Source organism: Capsicum annuum, chromosome 4 (genome assembly GCF_002878395.1).
Source record: "Capsicum annuum cultivar UCD-10X-F1 chromosome 4, UCD10Xv1.1, whole genome shotgun sequence".
Classification (NCBI taxonomy): Eukaryota; Viridiplantae; Streptophyta; class Magnoliopsida; order Solanales; family Solanaceae; genus Capsicum; species Capsicum annuum.
The window spans coordinates 175,601,777-175,629,392 of record NC_061114.1 but is presented as its reverse complement, the minus strand read 5'-3'; the positions used below and the strand labels follow the sequence as shown (position 1 = coordinate 175,629,392).

The window sequence follows — 27,616 nt, the reverse complement described above, 5'->3', positions numbered from 1 at the left end:
CAGGAAAAAGAAAAGGAACCAGATATCCCTTAACTAATTACTTGTCTTGTGCTAGCACTATTCCAAGTTATTAGTGTTATATATCTAGTGTTTTAGCATTAGTGAAACCTCAATCTTACATTCAAGCTATAAGGGATAAAAGGTGGATCGAGGCTATGAAATTGGAGATCAAGGCACTTAAAGACAATCATACTTGGAAGGTTGTTGATATGCCTCAAAAAAAGAATATCATTGGATCAAAGTGGGTTTATAAGATCAAATATAAGGCTAATGGAGAAGTGGGGAGGTTTAAGGCAAGATTAGTAGCCAAAGGGTACGGTCAACAAGAAGGGTTGGATTATTATGACACATTCTCCACTTATGCCAAGATGGTTACTGTTAGGTGTGTCATTACCTTGGAAGTCTCAAAAGGGTGGTGTATGTATTAGATGGATGTCTATAATGTATTCTTATAAGGTGATTTAGATGACAAAGTATACATGAAGATGCTAGAAGGTTTGTATACATGGAGATGCTAGAAGGTTTTAAGAATGAAGGACAAAACAATGTCTGTAGATTATTCAAGTCATTGTATGGACTTAAACAGACTTTAAGACAATGGAACATTAAGCTTAGTTCAGCTCTACTGCATGCAGGTTTTACTTAGAGCACATATGACTATTCTCTCTTTACTTTAAAGAAGAAAGAATGAATAGTTATAATGTTGGTATATGTGGATGATCTCCTTATTACTGCTGATAATATTGATATGATAAAAAAACAAAAAGGATATTGCATCAGCAGTTTAAACTTAAAGACCTAGGAAAGCTTAAATATTTTTTAGATATTGACGTGTTGAGATCTACAAATGGAGTCATATTGAATTAGAGAAAGTATATTTTAGAACTCATCTTTTATATAGGACTTGCTAATGCCAAACCAACTCTCACACCATTAGAGACTAATGCTAGATTAGCCCCAGTGGAGTTTGATAAAGCAGCGGGTGTTACAGGTGATATTATTCTTAAAGATGTTACTTCTTATTAAAGACTGATTGGAAAGATAATGTATGAAACCATAACCAGACCAAATATTAGTTATGTTGTACATACCTTAAGTCAGTTCAGGCAACAACCTAAAAAGTCTTATTTAGAAGTTGCTAACAGAGTGGTGAAGTACTTAAAGGGCATTGTAGGATAGGGTGTTTGGCTCAAGGCTCAGTCTACTGCAGAGCTTATGTGTTGGTATGATTCAGATCGAGTTTCATGCCCAAATACAAGAAGATCTATTACTAGTTATGTGGTGCAGTTTGGTGGTTCCTTGATATCATTGACGTCTAAGAAGCAGCACACAATAGCTAGAAGTTCAACTGAGACAAAATATAGAAGCATGGCTTTAGCGTTAGCAGAAATTACTTGATCAGAAGGTTTGTGTAATGCCCCAAATCTGGTACCCAGAACGCTATACGATGCTTATGACCACAAAGGACCACAAGCTAACCCATGACTGATATTTGTACCTAAACTTTACATAATATACTATATAAATGCGAAATAAAAGGCTGAAAGGATATAAGATTTAAATATCTGATAAAACACAACATCTGAAAATATAGTATATCAATACCAAAACAACAAAAATAATTGTCTGAACATACTATAGTCTGAAAGCCTCTAACACTGTATTGTCTGAATAAGGAGTTAATGGGACATGTCCCCAACTAACTCCGACTACTAAAATAAACTAAGTACTGTACAAATAAAGTAATTAAATCATAACATCCTCGAATAAAGAGGACTCACTGTTGACTCTGACTGCTGAAACTGGAATGCTATTGATATTCTAGAGCTCATACTTCTGAACCTATGGTATAAAACACCATAGCGCAAATACGTCAGTACGATTGAATATACTGGAATGCTAGTGAGGTAGGATGAGTACAAAGGGTTTATATGAATGAACAATACTACTTGACTGTATAACATGAATATGAGAATACATGCATGAATAAGTAACTGTAACTGAAATCGTAAGAATACTTACTACTGAGTCTAAATACTGATATCATGAGTTACTGATAACTGATGTAACTGATAATGAGTGATTGTATCTGACAGTCTAGATTCTGATGAAACTAGATGAGTTTCGTACTGTTCTGAGTTGAGTGTATCTGACAGTCCTAAATTCTATAGAACTATCTGAGTTCTATTACTGAGACTGAATGACTGTATCTGACAGTCCTGATTCTGTAATTGAAATTATGGGAAGTAGTCCTTTAACCGACATGCCCCTAATAAGCTATTATAGCCGAGTTGGGGTCCAATCTGTAACCCCAATTGGAAGGGTGTAAATATCGCGCCACTGGTAAGGACAGTTGTGAGTGACCCTTATCTAATAGGTGCTCTAATGAGAATGGCGGGACCCTCATCTAACAGGTTAAGCCACCCCATCTAGCCTCATTTAGCAGGTTTGATGTCTCAACCTACACTGGCTACGTAGTTTTGGAGTGCAAGGATTGCTTTTAAGAATCACACCCTCTACTCGTAGGTGAATTCCCATCCTTGGGATTACTCTGTGTTGAATCCTACTCCCATCTGAATAGACACTGAACTGAATATACTGGACTGAACTGAACTAAGTTCACTGAATTTCGTTGACTAATGGAATATTACTGAGATCTGATAACTGATTGAGATTACTGAGATTTCTGGACTGATACTACATTTGCTGAGTTTTCCTGAGTCATGTAACTGACTAAATTCTACTGATCATAGCTTGACTGAGATTATCATGAAACTGACACTGGCTCTAGGCACACAGCCAAATTATCAGGTACAAGTACCCCCAAGACTCGATAGCATGAAACTGACAAGACATGACACTTCTTGAACACATGACCATAATCAATAATTCATAATGCAATCACTTGGGAGTTTCATGAAGCACTTGGTTCTCATACTCTTGTACATAAATAGGAATGCAATCAAATATATCATGGTTACACAATTCTAGTCTCCTGGTCATTCTATCAAACAATTTCAACACATCACAATAGCATGAGAGTCATTTTGAAACATAAAGATAAAGCATAGGTTCATCATTTTGGTCACAATTGAGTCATAAAGCATATTTCCTATTCTCTTAGGCATTTTATCAAACACCTTGCAAGCATAACTATAAGCTTAGGCATGGACATTAAATTAATTCATCATGGTTCCATAAATCAACACAATTTAGTAGATTTCAATCCACATGCTAGGATAAATTAATGAAAACACATTTAACGATTCCAACTTGGGTATCATACACAACATCAACATGATTATAATCAACCCACAACATAAATATCATAATTTATAATTTAAAATTGGATTCTTAGACTTCATGGACGAAAGAAATCCATGAATTAATACTTGACATACTTGGGTGGATGATTTCTTGAAGATTCATGGAGGAAATCTTGAATTCTTATCTTAAAATTAAACACCTAGGGTTTCTTGTTATTGAGGATTGATCTTTGAGAGAGACCCTAATTTGGTATTGTGGATGAATAAAGAAGTTATGAGCTCTGGTATAATTAGAGGTTAAAACGGGTGGAGAAAGATCGAAATACCCTTTTAAAATGGCTTAAAAATCGCTGATTGGAAGTGACGATGGTTTGGGCGATGGTCCATCGCTGGCTCGACAGTCCGTCGATCCTAACTGTCGTACTTAGCCAGAACCTGAACTTTCTGCCTCATCTGGGACGGTTTTGGTGATGGTCCTTTGCTAGCTCGACGGTCTGTCGATCTTGGTCATCACACTTGACTAGAAGACGGGTTCACTGCCTTAGTCGTGATGGCTTGGGCGACGGTCCGTCGCTAGCTCGACGGTCCGTCGGCCTGACTGTCGCTTTTGGGCGATTCCGATAGTTCTCTGTAAAACGTCCATAATTTCTTACTTCGATACTAGATTTGGACGAAATTGGTATCGTTGGACAGCTAATTCAATTTCCCACATGATAAAAAGTCAAAATTGGGGAAATACTATCTGATTTAAAGATCATTCACTTAGGAAGTCATCCCTAAATCTTCTGGAGACTAAATTAGACTTCAAAAATAATTTGGGATATTATAATATCTCCCCCTTGGGAATATTCATCCTCGAATAGGACTGACTAAGTTGGGATTTCTGATAGACTAAACTTACTTAAGGGGTGTGAACATCTGAAACATGATTATATGACTAGAACTTCTAATATACTGAAATTTTATACTAAGCATTCATATCTGATGCATGAATATTGACTCTTGAATACATGAATGGAATCACTGATAAGCTAAATTTATCAAGCTAGACATGTATATCTGATGCATGAGTACATGATTGAGCTAATACATGGATGCATGCTGAATATGCAATAGTACTTTAAAATACCGAGATTGTAACTGAAATCTAAACATGAAACTGAATAGGCTTAAGGAAAGATATTACCTTGGGTTGAGTTTGAGTTTGTGGAAAAGAGGTGAGGATACTTGATCTGCATATCTGTTTTTGATTCCCAAGTAGTTCTCTCAACAGACTGATTTTGCCACAGAACTTTGACTAGAGGGACTTCTTTGTTCCTCAGTTCGCAAGTCTGATAGTCTAGGATTTCAACTGGAATCTTTTCATAAGAGAGGTTGTTCTGAACATCTATGCTCTAAATAGGGACAACGACTGCCGGGTTACCTATGCACTTCTCGAGTAAAGAGACATAGAAGACTAGATGAACTAAGGCCAGAGCTGAAGGCAACTCAAGCTTATAAGCTACCTTTTCGAAATAACTAAGAATTTTAAAGAGATCAACATATTGGAGACTAACCTTTCCCTTCTTGCTGAATCTCTTTACTCCCTTCATGGGAGAGATCCTTAGATAGATAAAGTCATTAATATCAAACTCGGGATCCTTTACTGAACATGCATGAATGGGAAAATAAGAATATGACTGAGTCTATAATGTGTGACATGGACTGAATATCGTGAACTAAACTGAGCCATTGCGTACCTAGCTTACGGCTGAGATTAAAGCTTGAGGGTCCACTTATTAGTACCCACTACTCCAACCTAGGTTTCTTACATGAAGAGGAAATGACATATTTAGGTAATGAAAGTTCAGGGGACTATAGTGTATCTCTCCCTTGGGACACTATATCCCTCGTAGAATGCTGACTTGGCCGAGATACTAAGGAGAGACTGGAATGATGCACAAGGCACCCACGAACAAAATCACGGCTAAATATCTGGGATCTGAGACTGAGTCATAAAACATGAACTGAGCTAAACACACAACTGCTTGATTGGTCCATCTTAGAATGGTTACATCTATGAGACTTCGAATAGTATGACTAGGTGGATAGAATGGGAAAATATGTAAACTTTTCCATCTGACTGTCGAACTGAAGTACTGGTTGTTCAAACTAATTCCTACTGATTGACTTATTTAATCTGCTGACTGGCTGATGGCTGAGTACTGGGCATGTAAGACTGAACTGTACTTAGTCTGAATAACTGGACTAAGAATATGGAGTTTTTATGAACATAAGAAAGGGACTAATTGAGTAACATGAGATAGCTAAGCATGAATTTATGAAATAATTTATTGTCTGAGAATGCAAGACCAGGCGTATAACATGATTCAGAAATATTCTATAAGTTGAGGTACTGAAACACTAATAACATGCGTAACTGATAACTACACGTTATGGTCAAGAAAACTTGAAATTAGACTGTGGTACTGATCTGATTTCTGAACTAAGGATAAGGCTAACACTATATCTAAGACTGTAGCAAAGACTACAACTAAATTTGTAATTAAGACTCATACTAGGATTGAATGTTGGTTTCTGATAATAAAGGTATAGACTAGTACTGAAGTACTGAATTCTAATGGCTAAGTAATTGATAACTAAAAGTCGTGGTCCTGTAGGACTATCTGAGTCCTTTACTGAATATCGATTACTAAACTGACACTGTAACTGAGGCCTGAGGCATAGAACATCGACACCATGAATTCGCTGAGGGATCTAAATTGAGGGTATACATGACATAACTTAAGTTTGGCTGATTACTGAGAGTGGAACACGAGTCATGTGGGCTGAGCATACTGTAAAGCACGACATGAGTACATGAGTCGTGACTTGCATCACCTGAGTCTGAAGGTTCTGTATTTATGGGACATGATCCATACTATTGAGTAAACTGAAACTCCTTATAGTAGGAACTGAAAACGCACACAATTCTATGGAAGATGTGTAAATATAAGTTGTGCTCATGGAACATGATTCGTACCGTGGAGTAAACGGACTGCTTATACTGGGAACTAAAATCGTACATAATTTTCATTTATGTTCACAAATATGTGCGATAATCATGGAGCTGACAGTTAGTACATGAATAGATATCATAATACTTGATGGGTTTTGAGGATCTGTAATACTATTCTGAGACGGTCTGCATGATTATGTTCACTATGGGAATAGACGAGGATTTAATCTATGAAGACCATGATGAACAGGTACAAGTACTACTTGAACAAATAATTCATCAAGTTCATGAAGGCTGCTGGGGCATTGGTAAGACCAAAGGACATGACTAAGAATTCAAATTGACCTTACCGAGTTTGAAAAACTATCCTCGAAATATCACATTCTCTAACTCTGGGTTGATGATAGCCTGATCTGAGGTCTATCTTAGAGAAATAGCTGGCACCCTGAAGTTGGCCAAATAATTCATCGATTCTGGGAAGTGGATACTTGTTCGTAACTGTGACTTTATTGTACTGATGGTAGTCTACACACATTCTGAGAGAAATGTCTTTCTTCCGTACGAATAAGACTAGTGCACCCCACGAGGACACACTGGGTCTGATGAAACCCTTATCTAGGAGATCCTTCAACTAATCTTTTAATTCTCTGAGTTCTACTGGTGCCATTCCGTATGGCATAATATATAAAGGCTGAGTATCTGAAAGAAGATTAATGGCGAAGTCTATTTCCCTTTCGGGAGGAACTCTAAGAAAATCTTTGGGAAACACATCTGAATATTCATTCACTACTAGGACTGATCCGAGATAGAGAGTTTTGGAACTAGAGTCCTTAACTCGAACAAGATGATAGACACATCCCTTAGATATCATTTTTTGTGCCCGAAGGTAGGAAATAAGATGACCTCTAAAAACTGAAGTACTACCCTTCCACTCTAGGATGGGTTCATTCGGAAACTGAAACTGGACTGTAGTCGACTGTGGCATAGCAGGAATGAAGCCAATCCATGCTGAGAATGACATCAAAATTTGTCATCTCTAATTCGACTAAGTGTGCTGAAGTGACTTTTTCAATTACCATGATCGAACAGTTCCTGTATACCCTTCGGGCTATGATGATTTACCCAATGGGGTAGAGACTAAAAAAGGCTCTACTAGAATTTCGGGACTGACTCTGAAACTAACTACTATATAAGGAGTAATAAAAGACAAGGAAGCTCCTGGATCTAGCAAAGAGTAAACATGCAAGTGAAAGATCTGTAACGTACCAGTAACCACATCAAGAGAATTTTCTTGATCCTGTCGGGACTGAAGAGCATAAAGTCTATTTGGGCGTTGCCCACTGTTAGCACTGGAGGTGGCACCCTGCTAATTTAGGTGATCGAACTGAGATGAGGAACGGTTACACTGATCCTGAAAACCTGACTAGGGACTATCTCTGACTCTGCGGCCTGGCATGCCATATCTGAAATAGGCATCATTGCCAGCTCTATAAATACCCTGATGGTTTTTACCATAATTCTGACAAAGAGGATGGGTTCGGGCACTGCTAATACTGCCCTAAGGTTTAGGGCCTGACGCCCTATCCCTGTTGCCGTCTCTAAATTTCGGCACTGGAACACTGGCTGAAAAAGGGTCTGGGACAATAACCTGTTGATTGCTCTGAGCTACTACTGAGTAAGATAAAGTGAGGGAGTCGATTCTAAATTTTCCATGAAAGGCATGCTCATCCAGGGAATCTGCCTGAATGGGCGAAGGTACTGACTAATTTCTGATTATCCTTTTGTTAGCCCTTTCGGGAGACATATTGAGTAAATAAAATAGAAAAATGGATTAGACTGGGAGTCTACATTTAAGCTTATGCTCACTAGCATGACATGAATACTGAAAGAAGGAAAACTGTTCCTAAAACATCTCATAGACTCCTGTTCATAAGTGTGGTGCACAACACACCCATGCATAAGACTCTCTAGATGCAGCTTTTTAGACTTCCTAGGATACTGTTGAAGCGTAGGCTCTGATACCAAGTTTGTAACACCCCAAATCTGGTACCCAAAAAGCTACACGGTGCTTGTGACCCCGAAGGACCACAAGCTAACCCATGACTGATATCTGTACTTGAACACTGCATAATATACTATATAAATACGGAATAAAAGAATGAAAGGACATAAGGTTCAAATATCTAATAAAACACAACATTTGAAAATATGGTATATCAATACCAAAATAACTAAAATAACTGTCTGAACATACTATAGTCTAAAAGCCTCTAACACTGTACTGTCTGAATAAGAAGTTGATGGGATATGTCCCCAACTAACTCCGACTACTGAAATAAACTAAGTACTGTAGAAATGAAGTAATCAAATCATAACATCCTCAAATGATAAGGACTCACTGCTGGCTCTAACTGCTGAAACTGGAATGTACTTCTAAAACTATGGTATAAAACACCATAGCGCAAATGCGTCAGTACGATTGAATGTACTAGTATGCTAGTGAGGCAGGCTGAATGAAAAGGGTTTATATGCATGAACAATATAACTGACTATATAACATGAACGCGAGAATACATATATGAATAAGTAACTGTAACTGAATCCGTGATAATACTGACTACTGAGTCTGAATACTGATATCATGAGTTACTAATAACTGATATAACTGATACTGAGTGACTGTATCTGACAGTCTAGATTCTGATGGAACTAGCTGAGTTCCGTACTGTTCTGAGTTGAGTGTATCTGACAGCCCTAAATTCTGTAGAACTACCTGAGTTTTATTATTGAGTCTGAATATTGATATCATAAGTTACTAATAAATGATGTAACTGATACTGAGTGACTGTATTTGACAGTGTAGATTCTGCTGGAACTAACTGAGTTTCGTACTATTCTGAGTTGAATGTATCTGACAGTCCTAAATTCTGTAGAATTATCTGAGTTTTATTACTGAGACTAAATGACTGTATCTGACAGTCTTGATTCTGTAATTAAAATTATGGGAAGTAGTCCTTAACCGACATGCCCTAATAAGCTATTATATCCGAGTTGGGGTCTAATCTATAACCCCAATTGGAAGGGTGTCAATACTGCACCACTGGTAAGGACAACTGTTAGTGACCCTTATCTAATAGGTGCTCTAATGTGAACGGCGGGACCCTCATCTAACAGTTTAAGCCACCTCATCTACCCTCATCTAGCAGGTTTGATGTCTCAACCTACGCAGTTACGTAGTTCTGGAGCACAAGGATTGCTTCTAAGAATCACACCCTCTACGCGTAGGTGAATTCCCATTCTTGGGCTCACTCGGTGCTGAATCCTACTCCCATCTGAATAGACACTGAACTGAATATACTGGACTGAACTGAACTGAGTTCACTGAATTTCATTGACTAACGGAATATTACTGAGATCTGATAACTAACTGAGATTACTGAGATTTCTGGACTGATACTGAATTTGCTGAGTTTTCCTGAGTCATGTAACTGACTAAATTCTACTGATCATAGCTTGACTGAGATTATCATGAAACTGACACTGGCTCTAGGCACACAGCCAAATTATCAGGTACAAGTACCCCCAAGACTCGATAGCATGAAACTGACAAGACATGACACTTCTTGAACACATGACCATAATCAATAATTCATAATGCAATCACTTGGGAGTTTCATGAAGCACTTGGTTCTCATACTCTTGTACATAAATAGGAATGCAATCAAATATATCATGGTTACACAATTCTAGTCTCCTGGTCATTCTATCAAACAATTTCAACACATCACAATAGCATGAGAGTCATTTTGAAACATAAAAATAAAGCATAGGTTCATCATTTTGGTCACAATTGAGTCATAAAGCATATTTCCTATTCTTTTAGGCATTTTATCAAACACCTTGCATGCATAACTATAAGCTTAGGCATGGACATTAAATTAATTCATCATGGTTCCATAAATCAACACAATTTAGTAGATTTCAATCCACATGCTAGGATAAATTAATGAAAACACATTTAACGATTCCAACTTGGGTATCATACACAACATCAACATGATCATAATCAACCCACAACATAAATATCATAATTTATAATTTAAAATTGGATTCTTAGGCTTCATAGATGAAAAGAATCCATGAATGAAAACTTGACATACCTGGGTGGATGATTTCTTGAAGAATGGTAGAGGAAAGCTTGAATTCTTGTCTTGAAATTAAACACCTAGGGTTTCTTGTTCTTGGGGATTGATCTTTGAGAGAAACCCTAATTTGGTGTTGTGTATGAATAAAGAAGTTATGAGCTCTGATCTGGTATAATTAGGGGTTAAAATAGGTGGAAAAAGACCTAAATACCCTTTTAAAAATAGCTTAAAATTGCTGATTGGAAGTGGCGATGGTCCGTCGGTCCTGACCGTCGCACTTGGCCAGAACCTGAACTTTCTGCCTCGTCTGCGACGGTTTGGGCGACAGTCCGTCGGTCCTGGCCGTCGTACTTGACCAGAAGACGGGTCCACTGCCTTAGTCGCAATGGCTTGGGCGATGGTCCGTCGCTAGCTTGGTGGTTCGTCAACCTGACCGTCGCTTCTGGGCGGTTCCGACAGTTCTCTGTAAAACATCCATAGCTTTTTACTCTGATACCGAATTCGGACGAAATTGGCATTGTTGGAAAGCTAATTCAATTTTTCACATGATAAAAAGTCAAAATTAGGGAAATTTTATCTTATTTAAACATCATTTACTTAAGAAGTCATCTCTAAATCTTCTGGAGACTAAATTAGACTTTAAAAATAATTCGGGGTATTACAGTTTGCTTACAGAATTGAATGTGCCCATCAATAAGCCTATTGCACTTTTAGTGATAGTAAATCTGTTATCAAATTAGTAGCTAATCCCATTTTTCATGAAAGGATAAAACATATTGAGATTGATTGTCATATTATTAGGGACAAAATTAAAGAGTGGTTAGTGCAGACTATGTATATTCTAACCAACCATCGGGTTGCAGGCATTCTCACCAAGAGCTTAAGTCAAGATCAACATCTGCACTTATTAAGAAAACTTGGTGTGCTTAATATTTTGCACCCTTCAACTTAAGGGGAAGTACTGAAATATATCAGTTTTTACTATTATATTGAAACTGTTTTTACTGTTTCATTGATTTTATTCTTTCATTGCACTGTTTTCCTTTACCACTAGTTAGTTAGAGTGGTTAGTCGAGTTGGTTAGCTACACAAGTTGTTAAAGGGACTTGAGAAGATTCTAGAAGTTCATCTGAGGCTCATTAGAGTCTATAAATATCTAGAATAGGATTCTCATTATAACTAACTAATTTCAATGCACAATTCTATACAATTTTCTCTTTTCCTTTTCATTGAAGATCAACTTCTTCTGCGTTGTGAGAAGTTTGCATTTTGTTTGAGTAGTTTTAACAATAACAATATTACAATAATAGATTATCACCATGACATCCACAATAGATACGATTAGTTTTTTGGATCAATATCACCTTTTGTCTTTTAATGTTTCTGTTTTTTATATAAATCATAACTTAGTCCATTTAAACAATACTACTTTTATATATATAAAGAGAGAGATTATTTCTAATATAATTAAAGATATAGATGGAATGATATGTTCATAGGATTCTTTTGGCGAAAATGTGTCCTACGAACACATCATTCCATTTATATTACTATTATATATAAGGGAGGATCTCCCTTTTTGGTAGTCCTCACAAACTTTTTAATGCAATTAAATAGCTACACATATTTACTTATTTTTCATACATATTCTTACATTTATACTTATTTATTATTTTATGATATTTTTATTTGAGACTTTGTAATTGAACTATACATAGTATTCTTTTTTTTTTATATAAATATGTTCTTGTTCCTTATTAGATTACTTATTCTTTTTTACTGACTTCTTATATTAAAAACTAATTACTTTTCTTTCTTATTTACTTTAGTAAATCTCGAAAGATTTATAACTTTTTTCACATTATTATTATTATTACTATTATTATTGTTATCACTATTATTATTATTGTTGTTATTTTTATCAAGTAATTAAGTAAAGTATGAATAACTAAATTTAAATTTTTAAATCATAATTGATAAGGATAATTTCATATATTTTACCCTTAATATATTAAATTTTTAAGTTATTTGTCAAGTCAAAGAAACTAGTAAAAAGGAATTGATAGAATACCTTTTTTTTTTTTTTTTTTTTTCATTTTGCTTGATCCTTGTACTAAAAATAAAATTTTCTTTTGCTTATTATTTTAGCAAATAAAGAAAGATTTTATTTTTTCTTTCAATGTTACTCTTATCATTAAGTAACTATACAACATAATAGTTGTCAATCATATACTTTCAAATCATAATTATCGAGATAAATAAACCAACTCCTATTAAACAACTTCTTATTAATAGGAGTACCAAATCAACAAATGTAAAATAAAATGAAATGGATAGAATGCATATTTATCTGTTTACATTTTAATAAAATTTGTGCAATTTTGAAGTTAGTCTCATTTTCAACCAGAGCATCTATTATTTTTTAATAATACTTATTATCTTTTTGAGTGTGTTTGGTACAATCGTTTTTTCAATTTAAAACATTACTTTAAAAATATTTTTTGAAAAAATTAGTGTGTGTTTTTACTTTTTTAGTTATACTCGGTATGTAAATAAAATATTATTTCAAAATTATTTCTATATAATTTAGATAAGTACTATGAAAAATGAGATATGAAGTGGCAGAGATGGGAGCCATGGTGGGGTGAAAATAAGGTGTATTGAAGAGTGAAGGCTCAATGAATGTGAAATGTAAAATATAATTTTTCTACTTCCACAAAGTCATTTTTATAAGTCTTTTCCAACAATCTATCAAATATAATTTTTTGTAAAACATGCTGATCACATCACTTTGTCGATTCATATTTGTTAATTATCTTCATATTTTTTTTCCATAAATAAAGTCCTTTAAAAGTTATCCACATATAACGAAAGGACTTTAGTAATCATAATAGTTACCAGACAAGACATAATCAACGTATCACTAAATTAAATTTGTTAAGTAATAGAAAAATGTGATTTAAGCTACTCTTTTTTTAAAATTAAATTTTATATTCTTTATCATTAGTTTGGGCCCGAGCTTAGCACGGGCCTTATGCAACTAGTTTTTGATTAGTTATATTAGAAATAATCTTTCATAAATAAAAAAGAGAGAATAATTCCTCTCTCTTAAATCTAAAAATTAAGATAAGACTTGAAATAAAATTAAAAATTCATCAGCAAGAAAGTTAAAAAATTCATGATCGATTTATAGATTGTGTAAGAAATTAAATTACCAAAAATAACCCCATTGTGCAAATCCATCTCTCTCACACCTACTAGTTCGTCTGTATAGAGAGGCTGCCAAGACTTACAGGCCCTACACACACACACGCCTTCAATAACAATTTACTTCTTCTTCTTCAAAATTAACACTTCAATTCCCTCACATGCTCTCTCACACTCTCCACTCTTGAGCGGAAAAAAAGTTATTCTCTATTTTCTGGATCTTCCTCCTTGTCTCCGAAAGGTCAGTACCTTTTTATCTCTTTTACTCTCTTTTTCATATTTGTAAATTAGGGGTTTTTATTTTCTTGAAATTGATTTGTTCTGTTCTATATTGAAAAAAAATAATAATTAAGGCAGCAGATTTTATTATCTTTTTGATACGTATTTTGGCTTTTTCTTTGCTTTTTTAGCTTATGGGTTTTGGTCGATTGGAGCTATTTTATGTGAATTAGCTGTTTTAGTCCAAATCCTGGAAAGGGGTTAGCTTTATGTATGTGAATTTGGACATCTTAGTCCAAATTCGTAAAGGGGGTAGCTTGTGTATGTGAATTTGGCTGTTTTAGTCCAAATTCGTAAAGGGGGTAGCTTGTGTATGTGAATTCAGCTATTTTAGTTCAAATTTGGTTAGGGTTAGCTTGTGCACATGAATTTAGTTCTAGTTCAAATCTTGGAAGGGGTTGAGGAAACCTTGATTTCTCGTTCTTGATATGTAAGTGAAAGTTCACTTTCTTTTATGAGCATATTGATGCTTGAAGAATGTTGAATTGTTCTAAACCTGTCAACAAGTAGGAGAACAAATGATATTTAGGGAAGATAATCTTATTTTTCCTCGAACGGGCAATTCATGAATTGTTCAAAATAAATGGGTCCAAATAGAATATAGCTAGCGCAAACTAGTTTAAGATTGATTTACGCTTGTTGTTGGTTGAATTTGCAGTGTGGTTGAGACTTGGACAAGTTTATCTGTTGGACTTTCAGTGGTCCTGTGTCTAGACTAGATCTGAAACTTGATTACTGGGGTGTTGGTAATTATCTTTGACAATTACTCCTAAACTTCTTACCTGGAACGAATGAGCAATTGTTCTTGAGTTATTTTCCGGAAGCATTAAATTCATTCATTAATATAAGGAGTTTACCACTCTTCATATACTTTTAAACGAAGTGTGGCTAGTAGTGAAAAGTAGAATGGTGGAGGTATTGATTGAGAGCACTCTTTCAATACTCTAAGCTATAACATGTCCTTATTGGCGGTACTGGTGAGTTGTTGCTCTTGATTCAAAGGCTGATAAAGTTACAGAAGATATCCAATAGGATCCAAGGCGGAGTAAAGAAGTACCATAGTTATAATTGGGGAACATTAACATCCTTTGAAGATGCCGGGGAGGAGCTTAGGGCAGGAGGGTATTCAGTAGAATCTTACTAGGAAAATGGATTTGAAGTTTCTATGTAGAGTAACGAGTATTGTTGAGGAGTATTATGTCGGAACATTATTGAGGTCAATCATGCAGCCTTATAGAGCAACTCTACAAAGAAGTGTAATGAAAGGGTGAGAAGATTTGACATAGATATCAAACCTAAGTAGCAAAATAAAGCGATAATATTTTTTGATCAGTAAATAAATTTAATTGTTGGTAAATTTAACTGAAGGGGAGCCTTGGAGTAACTGGTAAAGTTGTTGTCATGTGGGTTCAAGCCTTCGAATCAGCCTCTTGCATAAATGCAAGGTAAGGCTGCATACAATACACCCTTGTGGTGGGGCCCTTCCTTGGACTCTGCGTATAGCGGGAACTTTAGTGCAAAGGGCTACCCTTTTTTTAAAAATAAATTTAATTGATAGAAAAAATTAGTCAAGCACTAAGCTAGGAACTTTGCAAAGTGAGGCCCTCCTGTACCAAAAAAGGACAGGCTTTACTTTGGAAATGAAGACAGAAATTGTGAACTGAAAATGGTGCAACAGTATCCCTTTTCTGTGAAACTTGTCTTTTTGTCGTAACTATCTTTCCTACAAACAGTAGTACTCAGTCATGTATGCCAGCAACATAGAGATTACATTTATTTGGACCTGAATTTCAAAAGGAATTTGCAGTGCTAGGTGATGGAAGAGCTCAACAAGGTGCTCAAATCATTCTGCAAGCAAAAACATCACTTATCGATAATAACAGCCACAAATGAGATCCACGAGAGATGATCTTTTCTCAATTAAGTCTTTCTATAAACATACTACTTGAAAGGAAACGGTGACTTCCCTTACACTTCAATTGGGTTCCCAGAGCTTCAAGGAAAATGTCGTTCTTCACTTGAAAAAAAGCATGGAAAGTCATCCTCACAGCAGAGTTTGAGGAATACAATTTATAAAAGTTGGTGTTTCATATGCAAGACTACAGTAGAGAATGTTAATAATTAATGCTTTGAGGCAAACATGTTATGCATTGTGCGAAAGGTGCTTGAAACTGAATGGGTGACATCAAGAATGGTTTGGGAGATACCATTAGGGTGGAAGTTTAGAAGGAAGAGGCTGAGAATGAGATTGTTGAATTAGTTCCTTTGTTTCATGCGGATAATATGAACAAGAACAAATAGAAGAGCATTTGAAGGAGTTAAAATTAGTTCCTTTGTTTCATGTGGATAATATGAACAAGAACAAATAGAAGAGCATTTGAAGGAGTTAAAAGACCCTTCTAAATAGTTTCAGGTGGGTATTTTTTGTTGCACCCGGCAAGTTCAGTCATCCCACATGGAAATTGATGGCAGACTTGCAATATAATTTGTGTCTGTTAAAGGTTCATGGATATTATTGTAAATCATCCTCAATTAGGCAATGCTTAGGTGATACCATCGGATATTTGTCCTTCACTGGTGCACATTTGGATGGCTAAATCGGTTTGGCTGTCCTTGGACGTGATGCCATGGCTGTTCACCACGAGAAGTTGCAGTCGCATGCTGTATAAAGTCAAAGCTAGTAGAAGTTGGAAAGTCTGGATAGCAACAGAGGTAGGAGAGAAGAACAGAGATAGTAGTAGAAGAAAGGGCTATTATTCAGCCCCACCGAATTAGTCAAAAGAAATTTGGGTCCCTTTATTACGAAGAATAACTTGGGAATATGCGTCGGAGGTTATTGGAAGAATTGATAGACCTGTCATGAATTAATTCATCAAGTGCAGTAATTGACCTAGATAAGATTTATTTCAGCTGTTTCTGAAAAGGCAAACGCACCCATTTAGTATATAAGCATATCCACTGATGATGCAAGGTTGAATTGAAGTTCTTTTGGTCAAAGCGTCTTCGGACATGAGTGCTGGAAGCACAATGTTATATTTAGCTAGCAAAATGGTTGTATCTTCTATGATCGTGTATTAGCTGGCAGCATCAGATGTACACTTTAAGTAATGCCCCTAGGATGCCACATAACTTCTCACCGGTTGTTCCATTCATCTGCATGCGGTATTCTAGCCACTAAGTTGTTTGTGACGAGCGGTGGTGTGAAGTCTGTCACTAATTGGATGATTGATTAACTCCATTGATGCTTCATCCCGCTCAAAATACTTGCTGCTTCCATTTTTGTGAAAGGCCAGACATCATTCAATTCATAGTAAATTAGAAATTTATGTGGCTGGCCACTAGAACTTGTAGAAGAACCAAGTGAAGCCGGACCATTGGTTTCTACTCATGGTTTGATGTGATTTTAAGTTTTCCGGTCTCTGCCCTTTGGAAGCCTAACCAAACGGAATTCAGTTGGGAATAAAGAACTTTTCCAACAGTCAGTAGTGCTTGACTATGACGATTTGGAGATATGAACAGATTTGTTGTTATCTTTAAGTGGTATAACATGTATATTTATTCTGGTTCTTATTCTGTTAGTGGTGGTAGTTTCTACTTTTGCTTGTTTCACTCTTGGATCACAAGTTTGTGTAACTACTTGTTGGATGTTCTTTCTTCTCTTGAAGTTATGGGGAATTGTTTTGCTGTCATTAATCGTGTGACTGCTGTGTTTGCATTTGGAAGGGGATCTTGGGGAAGCATTTATTATCATGCTTTCTTTAACCAAACAAAGAAGAGAAATGTAGGTACTTTATTTGGTCCTCATATAGGTATGTAGTGTTTCAAAAAACATGTTTGGGGCGAGTTCCGGGGCGAGGCGCAACAAAAACGCCTGGGGCGCATTGTAAAAGCGTAGTTCTCTTAGATGTATGTTTTTCCCGACAGGGCGTACGCCTAGGCGTAATACGCGTACTACAGGAACACTGACGCTTTATGGATCTCACTAAAATTAGGGGTATTTTAGAGGTTTTTCATATCCCATTGTATTTATAATTATTTACCCACTTCGTTATATTCTAGATAGTTCTCCATCCCACAGCCAATCATTTCTTAGCAATTAAAAAATCCTATCCTTTTAACTTCTAGTTTCTTAGTTTAGGTCACGAGTAATTAACAATTAGATAATTTCCAATCCCACAGCCAATCTTCCTCACTCTTCATGTTATCGTCAATCTTCAGGGACAAAAGAAAGATCTTGTTGTTTCTTCTACAATTTCGGATCTCTGGTGGACCTCTCAGTAGGATTCGAACCTAGATGAAGTTCTGACGATCTATCAGAGAAAAAAGAAAACGAACGGATCTTGTAGGATTTCAAAGAAATTCTTCAATTTCTTCCGAAAACGAATGATTAATCCTCTGTTTCTCACGTTCCGTGAATAGCCGGGACATTGAGGAATATCCAGACAGGCATTTCGAGAATCAGCCTGATTCTATCTCTTTTCGTTCCGTTTGAAGAAAGGAAGGACCCATGAAATCGATCTTTCAATTCGTTGTTGAATCTCTCTTTGATTAATCAATGTCTGATATTTCGAATCGTCATTACTTTTTTTTAGTTAAAGGTAACTTTATTTCGAATGCTCATTACTAATGGAATTCAAATGATTGCAATTCTAAAAGCAGCAAGGTATTATAAGTTCCTCACTTCCTCTTATTGCTTTTAGTTTTTGTTTAATTGTTTTTACTTTTTAATATTAGATGAAGTTTTCTTATCTCATGTTTTGAAGCATTCTAAAGTAAATGTTGAGTTGGTTCAAACTTCAATCCTTTTTTTTTTCAAAATCGGTAACTTTGTATATATTTATAGTAGCAAAATAGAACATGGGTACTGGAGCCATATTTACAAGGGAGGTCCAGAACCTATAACCTATGTGTATAATGAATCTAACACATCAATAATAGATAAGGGATCATTAGATCTGTTCTATACTATTCTCTACATTCTCACAACACCTAGCATTCCTCTCATTCCGGATTGTCCACCATATGCTGGTTGGAATAATTCTCCATCTTCTTCTACTCTTTGTCTGCTTCCCAGTTTTGAATAGCCTCTGTAACCCTACCAGGCATAGATGAGGAAAAACCTTTGAGATTTAAGAAAATACGCCATAGTTTTCCAGTATTCTTGCACTGAAGGAATAGGTGATTAACGGTTTCATCCTGCTCTCCACAAAATACACATTTAGGACATATATTTAATCCTGTCTTCATCAGATTGTCCTTTGTAAGTACTACTTCCTTAGACAGGAGCCAAGTAAAACAAGCTACCTTGTAAGGAATATTAACCTTCTAGACATTTTGCACGACTAATTGACAACCTGTTGGTTGCAATTGTTCAACTTCCTATATGCTTTACCAACCTTGTAGGTTCCCTTGTCACTTCCTTGCCACCAAAGTTCATCTTTCCCTTCTTGTGTTCCATTAAACTGGCCAATAGTGCTGAAGAAATCCGCAACTCTTGTTATTTCCCCATCATTTACTTGTCTTCGGAAGTTAACTTCCCACCCTTCCGGTGTCCACATTTCTGCATGGTCCTCTGCTGGTGTGACATTAAATTGTGAATGTGTGGATATAGACTTTCCAAGACGCCCACCTCATGCCAGTCATCTCTCCATTCTTTACTTTCACCTGGGTGCTATTCTTGAGCTCAGTCCGCAGAGATCTGATGGATCTCCTCAGGTTCACACCATATGGAGTTTTTACTTCCTTTGTCATCCATCTATCTTCCCTCTCTCTTGAGCCGGGGGTCTATCGGAAACCACCTCTCTACTTCTTCGGAGGTAGCGGTATGGACTGCGTACATTTCTCCCTCCCCAGACCTCGCTGTGTGGGAATATATTGGGTTGTTGTTGTTGTTGTCATCCATCTATCTTCCTCCTCGTACTTAGCTTCAATGACTTCCCCCACAACAATTGTTTTTCATTAGCATATTTCCACAACCATTTCATTCTGAGCGCTTTACTGTGGATCTGCAAATTTTTAATTCCTAGACTCCCAAATCTTTTCTCCACTATCAGATTTTTTCACTTCACTAAGTTATAGCCTCTCCTTTTCTCGTTTCCCTGTCATAAGAACTTTCTTCTGATTTTGTCTAGCCTGTCTGTGACCCCTGTTGGAATAGGGAACAGAGACATCATGTAGGTTGGCATGGTATCTAGGACTGAGTTGATTATTCTGCCTCCCATTGACAAATATTGCCCCTTCTGGTCAATTTCTTCTCACACTTCTCAATTACAGTGTTTTATCTTTGGATTTAGATTTGGCACTCAAAGGCATCCCAAGGTATGTGGTTGGAAGAGCCTAACCTGACCACCTAGGATTGTGTTTAGATCCTCCATATTAGACACTTCATTAATGGGATAAAGAAAGCTCTTCCTCCAATTAATATGAAGCCCAGAGATCCCTTCAAACAGAACTAAAATCACCCTCCGATATTTGAGTTGTTGTTCTTCAGCCCAACAAAAGATGCACGTATCATCTGCGTATTGCAAATGAGTCACCTCCAAACTTTCTCTTCCTTCTCTGGCCACATTAAACCCTCTCAGCCAGCCATGTGTGTTTGTTGTTTTAATCATGTTGTTGAGACCTTCAGCTAACAAAGATAGGAAAGGGGAAAGCGGATCCGCCTGCCTAAGGCCCCTTTGAGCTCTAAAATACCTGTTGGTGAACCATTGATTAGCACTGAGAAGCTCACTGTTGATATGCAAAATTTTATCCACTGAATCCACCTTTGCGCGAATCCCATTTTGTCCAACACTCCCGACAGAAATTCCCAACTTACATGACCGTATGCTTTTTTTATAGCTAGCTTGCATAATATTCCTGCTTTTTTCTACTTCAGTCTTTAGCCTACTGCTTCATTTGCTACATGGACTGTATCCACAATTTGCCTACCTTAAATAAAGGTCATTTGTTGTGAGTCAAGCAGCTTTCCCGTCACTCCTTTCAACCTTTCAGTTAGGACTTATAAAAATATTTTGTAGATGCTTCCTATCAAGCTGATGGGCCGAAGTCCCTCAACTTAGTGGCACTTCTCTTTTTGGGGACAAGAGCAATAAATGTAGCATTGAAGCTTTTCTTGAACTTTTTTTGCTCATAAAAATTTTGAAAAACCATCATTATATCATGTTTAACGATCTCCCAACATTTTATGAAAAAACCCATGGTGAAGCCATGTGGTCCGGGGCTTTGTCCGTTGCACATAGCTTAACACTTCCTCCTCTTCAAATCTTCCCTATAAACTCTCTTTCTCCTCGAGTGAGAGCACTGGGCAATTCGAAAAATTGCTAGCAGGTCTCCGGTGTGATGATGTATCTCTGTACAACTTTTGGTAGAATTCAACTCTCTCTTTTTCAATTCTGGTTGCATCCTGGGTGATCTCAGCTGGAACCTCCAGTTGATCAATATTATTGTATATCTTGTGTGCATTCGTAATTTTGTGGAAATACTTAGTATTCCTGTCTCCCTCTTTCAACCAAAGAGCTCTTGATCTGTCTCCAGGCAATTTATCATCTTTTTAACAAATTCTCATATTCCAGTAGCACGGCTCCTTTTCTTGTGGACTCTTCTGTGAGGGTTCTGTTTTTACCAGCTGCTTCATAATCTGCCTGTTTCCCTAATGAATTTTCTATTTTTAACCTTATTTTATTAATTATAAAAATTAAAAATTTATAGGATTTACATCCCGTGTCTAGGGGCTTACGCCTCACCCCGTGATGGGCAAAACGCCCTGCCTCATGCCTCATGCCTTTTAAAACACTGTAGGTATGTATAACAAATCTTGTACTGCTACTATCTCTAGAGACTGGATCTAGTAGTAAGAGTGCAACACGTGATATGTTATGTGCACCGTGGTGGGCAAAACGCCCCGCCTCATGCCTCACGGCTTTTAAAACACTGTAGGTATGTATAACAAATCTTGTATTGCTGCTATCTCTAGAGATTGGATCTAGTAGTAAGAGTGCAACATGTGATATGTTAGGTGCACCTCAAGGGTTAGAAGTCCTGCCGCAGGCAAACACCTGATATTTAAGTGGGAGAGTAGAGGGCGAGCCCATTATCCACCGAGTATTGAACTGTTCGTCATTAGCTCTCTGTTTTTTCTCTGCTATTAAAAAAGATATTGCATCTCTACCAATCAAAAGAGATAATATTGTTGTGTTACTGAATCCATGTTGAGGAAACATATTGTTTTGTGGAAAGTCTTCTAGAAACTAGAAAGGGTAGCCGGGACCATAAGGGTCTATCGTACACAGCCTTACCTTGCATTTCTGCCGGAGGCTAGACTCCAAAATTAATATGATCTACTTAATCTGAGGGCAATTTCTGATTCTTAGCATAGAGTTGTCTTGATTAAGAGAAAAACCAAGAGGTCGCTCATGCATCAGACTGATTCCGTTTCTCTCTCCTCCACTTGTTTGTTTTTCCCAATAAGTCAATCAATTGATCAGTACCAGCTTTAGAGGATATATCAGCTGTATGGATCCTCTATATCAATCGCCTTCTATTAGGCCATTCGACTCTAGTACTCAATAATTGGTATAAAAATGAAACTAGAGGATCTGTAAATTTACACTCGTGACGCCAACATAAAGATCTTTAACCAAAGTAAAAGCTCCTGACAAACATCAGATCCAATGCATGTGTATAACAAGTCTCAATTCTTACTAATTGATATTGCCCATATGTAACTTTGATTCTTCTCTGCATTGTCCTCTTTAGCACATCATATTATCACACCTACTGACAGACGTATTTGGAAGTCACATAGGACATGACAAACTATTTCGTGGAATCTTCTCTCATTTTATCATCAAAGTTTGCTACTTGCATATTATCTTGAGATTCATATTTCTACAACACATCATCTGGATATTTTGGGTTCTAGAGGTCAAACATTCACTCTTGTGGATATTTTGGGTTCTAGAGGTCAAACTTTCACTCTTCGCTGGAACTTTTATATATATTGTTGTTTTTCCATTTTAGGGGTTGCGATAACAAAGTTGTATGAAAGGAATCCAGAAAAGGTGCATGATAGGAGCTTATTTGTTACTGCTTTGAGGCTGTTTGATTCACTGAAAGAGTAAAATCATGTCTATACTTTTCAGGTCTTAAAAGATATGTTTCATGACAGAAATTAAATATTGCTGATATTTGCTATCAAGGGCCACCATGGGTGAAAGTGAAAAAAGGCGAAAGTCTCTGTGGGATGCTGAAGAACCAAATAGTACGAATTATGAGGAATGGGGAGCTCCAAAAGCCGACAATTTATGGCAGTCCAAGAGTAGATCTGATTGGTTGTCTGGGGACAATGTTACAGGAACAGAAGAGCTGAGGAAGGAAAACTACCATTATAAGAGCATGTCTCCAGCTTTTGAAAGGCGGGGAAGGCGAAGCAATAGCCACTCTCCAGATAATGGTCGGACCCAGCCTCGCAGGTCTGTTTTAGAGTATTTGGTTAATGGGTTCAATGATACATCATACTTGTGATTATCAAAAGATAATTGACCACTTATTTGTGAAACCTATTAGCTCTCAAGTAAGGTCGTAATTTGTGTTTGAGTTTTTGATGCATTTCATGCATCGCAATGTGCAAAGAAATAACCGCTGGATGGTGGGACACCAGTACGTTACATTTTTTATGTTTCAGTTTTACTTGCTATATGTGTACCAGCTTATTTGATTTTCCATCATTCTTTTGGTGTTCTCTCCCTTTTGCCTGATTTTCCCTTTGGGTTGAGGGGAAGGGAAAAGGAACGGAGCTAGAAGATATGGTTGATCATATTGCAACTGATATGTTGTGGTTTATTTTTTCATTTGATAGATACTCCGGGAGAGCCAGGAGTAGGAGCAGGAGCAGGAGCAGGAGCCGGGGAAGGGGAGAAGGCAGGAGCAGGAGTCGCAGCAGGGGACGAGATAGGTTTAGGACCAGTAGCAGGAGCAGAAGCAGGGACAGGGGCAGTATGAGAGTTCAGAATAGGAGTCGTAGTCCTCTCCATAATTATAGACGTGATTCATATGTATCTGGTGATAGAAGAACCGGCCTTCGTACATCTTCCCAGGTATGCAGAGATTTTCCAGCGGGGAAGTGTAGGAGAGGTAGTGACTGCAGGTTCATTCATCCAGATGCTGCCAATCATAGGGGTGGAGGTCATTCAGAAGACAATGTGGCAGAAAGATTGGGTAGTCGACCAGAGCGTGGACATATCTCGAGGTATACTGATATTGAAGGTCCTGGGTACCAATCAAGGGATAGGCTTCCTGACGTGCATCATTTGGAGGATGAACTGCACAGAAACCGGAGTAGAGGTACAATTACTTGCAGGAATTATGTGAAAGGCACCTGTCGCTGGGGTGCATCATGCAAATTTTCTCATGATGGTGCCTCGGGTGATAACTACGACAAAGGCACTCGAAGTGCATCCTTTGATCATGGTCAGGACAACCCAGCAAGCAGATCCGGAAAGTCACTTTGTGAGTACTTTGCAGCTGGGAAGTGCTACAAGGATAATTGCAAATTCTCTCATGATGCCTCATCAAGAAATCATGAAATTAGACACTCAGATAACACTGGTGGCCATAGGTTTAATGACAAGAATAATTGGTTGAATGCTCCGAAGTGGGATGATGAAGGAAGGACCTCAGACCTTGTAAAGGCTAGTGGGTGGGATGAAACTGCTCCGAAGTGGGATGATGAAGGAAGGCCCTCAGACCTTGTAAAGGCTAGTGGTTGGGATGAAACTGCTGTGAGAAAAGATACTGCTGTCTCAGTTCTTACAGATAGGACCAATGAAAGGCCCGGCCATAGTTTCGAAAATGAGAACAGAGCCTGGGGAAGCACAGAACCACAATTTATGAATTCTGAGAGACAGAGAGCTGCTTCTCCTCACAGGGGGAGTGCTGGTCATCTTAATACTTTGAACATTTCGGAATCTTCGGTTATACAAAACTTTACAAATGCTCAAGATATTCATCTCACTTCCCAAGCTTCTGATCTAAATATGGAGAGAACTTCAGCACATGTCCTTGGGCATAAATCAAATCAAGGTTCTTCAGGCATCATTCTTTCTACCATAGACACTCAGCCTTATGGATCTGGTGGATCTTTTGTAGAGACACAGGGACTGACAGACGATAGCATTGCCAGAACACTTGGCTCTAATGTAGTAAATGAATTTATGAATAGTAGAGATAGTGTCCATCACGTCGGTTTGCCTGGTCAGAGCTTCAGTGGAACAGGTATTGGTATGAAGTCTGAACATTCTGCAGTTCTGAATGGAGCACACCAAGAACCGAATGTGTTCTTACCTATCCGATCAACTGGTCACAATAAGAGAGAAGCACCTGGCACACCAGAGATGCTGGAATTCAAAGTCCCTCAAAATCTTTCCGGTACTGTTACTGGTGAGCAAGTACACCAAATGGAAACCTCTCCGACATCTATGATAAAGAAATTTGAGGAAGGACTACGAGAAGCCCAGCTTCAAAGTGTCTTAAATCCCTCTGGTCCATCTGGAATGCTACCTTCAAATCCCATTTCTTCACTTGTTCATGCTCTATATGGTCAGACCAATCCAGAGATGAGGGTTCCAGATAATTACCATCCCCCAGATGGCTTTGAGCTGAATACATCTGGCAACTTGCCTAACAATTCGTTCCATTTGGATAGAGACAGTAATAAGGCTCCCATGGAGCAAATGAATCAATCATATGCTGTTGATCCTGAACTTGGAAATAATGATCAAATTGATGAAGTGAAGCAGCAGGAGAATAAATTAGTTGAAGTCAATGGAAAAGATAAATTAGCTCTTGAGGAGTCCAAGGATGGGCTAGAAAATAATCATCCAGGAGCTATGCATATGCAAGCAAAGATTGAGGAGGGAAGCTGTAACAAAGATGAAAAGGCGATGCGATTATTCAAAAATGCTCTTATAGAGTTTGTTAAGGAGATCCTGAAACCCACTTGGAAAGAAGGTAAGATGAGCAGAGAGGTTCATAAAACAGTTGTTAAGAAGGCGGTTGATAAGGTGACTAGTGCAATGCAGGCAGAACAAGTCCCTAAGACGCAAGAGAAAATAGATCAATATCTGTCCTATTCAAAGCCTAAAATTGCCAAACTTGTACAGGTGAGTTGCCTATTACACAGTTCATTCCTCAGATAAATGAAGTGTGATTAGACTTTCCTATCTATACTACCAGACTCTACTTTATCTCACATTGGGCGTAATATGTTGTTTTTCGTGAGTATGATTTGTCATTGTGCACAGTTAAACATCTATGTTATCCATAGGATGTGTATGTTTCTTTCTCTTGCTTCTGCTCTAGCCCAGGAGAGTAGGGGGAAGGGTGTGCGCATAGGCAGTATTGAAGTTGCCACACGGCATTCAACTCTGTGCATAAGGGGAAGGGTGTGCATAACGTATATTGGGTTTTGATCGTACGTCTGGAGGTGTGGTGTCAATAGATTTTGCAAGGCTTGTTCATCCTTGGTTTTTTTGAGATGTTGATTACATGTTAACTTCCAGTTACTCTTCTCTTGACAGGCATATGTAGAGCGACTTCTGAAGAATGAAGCTTGAGATGCCGTGTTTATATTTGTTCTCCTTTTTCTTCTGGAAAAATCAAATTCGTTAAGGATTTGATTTTCCAACATGCACTGAAAGTTTAGCTATGTCAGATATCTTTGTTTTGGTGAAGTCGCATCTGCAGTAGTTTGATAGAATTGGTTTTGCAAGCAGTTATCTGTTATTCCTACCATTTATTTTCTGATTTACTTTTGTTTGAGCATTATATGTAATTGGTTTTCCCTTTTTACAGATTCAATTACATGGTAGTTTCCTTTCTTATTTGTGCTGATTTCTATGTCTACATGCTTTTTAGCTTGTCACTTTTCTTGTTAAGTTGATTATTATAGTTTAACTTCTTTATTGTTTATTAATGAGTGCCTTTTGTCTGATGCAATATTCTGGTTCGTTCCAGGCATTTCCTAGTTGGAGTTTTCAGTCCATCTTTTTCCCCTATCTATAGGTTATACTTTGAAACACGAAAATCATGACTTAAATTTGCCCCATCTTTGTGCCTTATTAAGTGGAGTGGTACCACTTTTTTATTTCTCCTGTTCCATAGCTCTCAGATTACTACGTATGACGATGCTTTGATATTAGGGTTTTTCAGACATTCCTTTGCATGGTGTTTCCGACACATTTGAAATACTTGCTGTGCACAACACCACGTATAAGACCAGCACCCATGGAGAAGTGCTGCCATACCTTATCAGGGAAGAAACTAAGCTTGCAGCAGCCATCAAGGCTATGGGTCACTGAAAGATACTACAGCGTGGTAGCGTAATAGACACATGTTATCGGTTTGAATCTTGTTGTAAGCCAAGTCTGATGTTTAAGCGAGAAGGATAGGGGGATGAGCCTAACCATTGTGTAGTGTTACCTGCATTAATTAACCTCTGACATATTACACAACTGTTCACAAATGATAACCATGTCATGAGTTTGAATCTCACCGTGAACCAAGTCTCATGTTATGTTGTGGGGGAGGATAAAGGAACAAGCCAAACTACTTCGGAAGTGTTACATACATGATATATCAATTAACCTTGACATATGACATAGCTGTTCAAAAGATTGTCATTTACCAATATGTTTCATAGTTCATACTAGCTTCGATTTTGT

At 37.4% G+C, this 27,616-nt stretch overlaps 1 protein-coding gene across 3 annotated transcripts; it reads left to right on the top strand.

Annotated features, from left to right (window-relative positions):
- Window positions 1-13,629: 13,629 nt before the first annotated feature.
- LOC107867720 (serine/arginine repetitive matrix protein 5) lies at window positions 13,630-26,776 on the top strand. Of its 3 annotated transcripts, none has more exons than XM_047410378.1 (5): window positions 13,630-13,857; window positions 22,917-22,957; window positions 23,039-23,368; window positions 23,755-26,056; window positions 26,474-26,776. In XM_047410378.1, the coding sequence occupies exons 3-5, from the start codon at window positions 23,103-23,105 to the stop codon at window positions 26,507-26,509; spliced, it is 2,604 nt and encodes an 867-aa protein (XP_047266334.1). In that variant the 5' UTR covers window positions 13,630-13,857; window positions 22,917-22,957; window positions 23,039-23,102; the 3' UTR covers window positions 26,510-26,776. The 3 variants fall into 3 exon arrangements, with proteins under 3 accessions (XP_047266334.1, XP_016569576.1, XP_016569575.1); XM_016714090.2 differs by lacking the exon at window positions 22,917-22,957 and adding an exon at window positions 15,703-17,435; XM_016714089.2 differs by lacking the exon at window positions 22,917-22,957.
- Window positions 26,777-27,616: the final 840 nt, after the last annotated feature.

Excerpts from the sequence above, each read along its gene's own strand:
- LOC107867720 (XM_016714089.2), top strand. The coding sequence starts at position 23,103 with ATGGGTGAAAGTGAAAAAAGGCGAAAGTCTCTGTGGGATGCTGAAGAA. Across the intron at positions 23,369-23,754 it reads GGTCGGACCCAGCCTCGCAG|ATACTCCGGGAGAGCCAGGA; the intron begins GTCTGTTTTAGA and ends TTCATTTGATAG. Across the intron at positions 26,057-26,473 it reads AAATTGCCAAACTTGTACAG|GCATATGTAGAGCGACTTCT; the intron begins GTGAGTTGCCTA and ends TTCTCTTGACAG.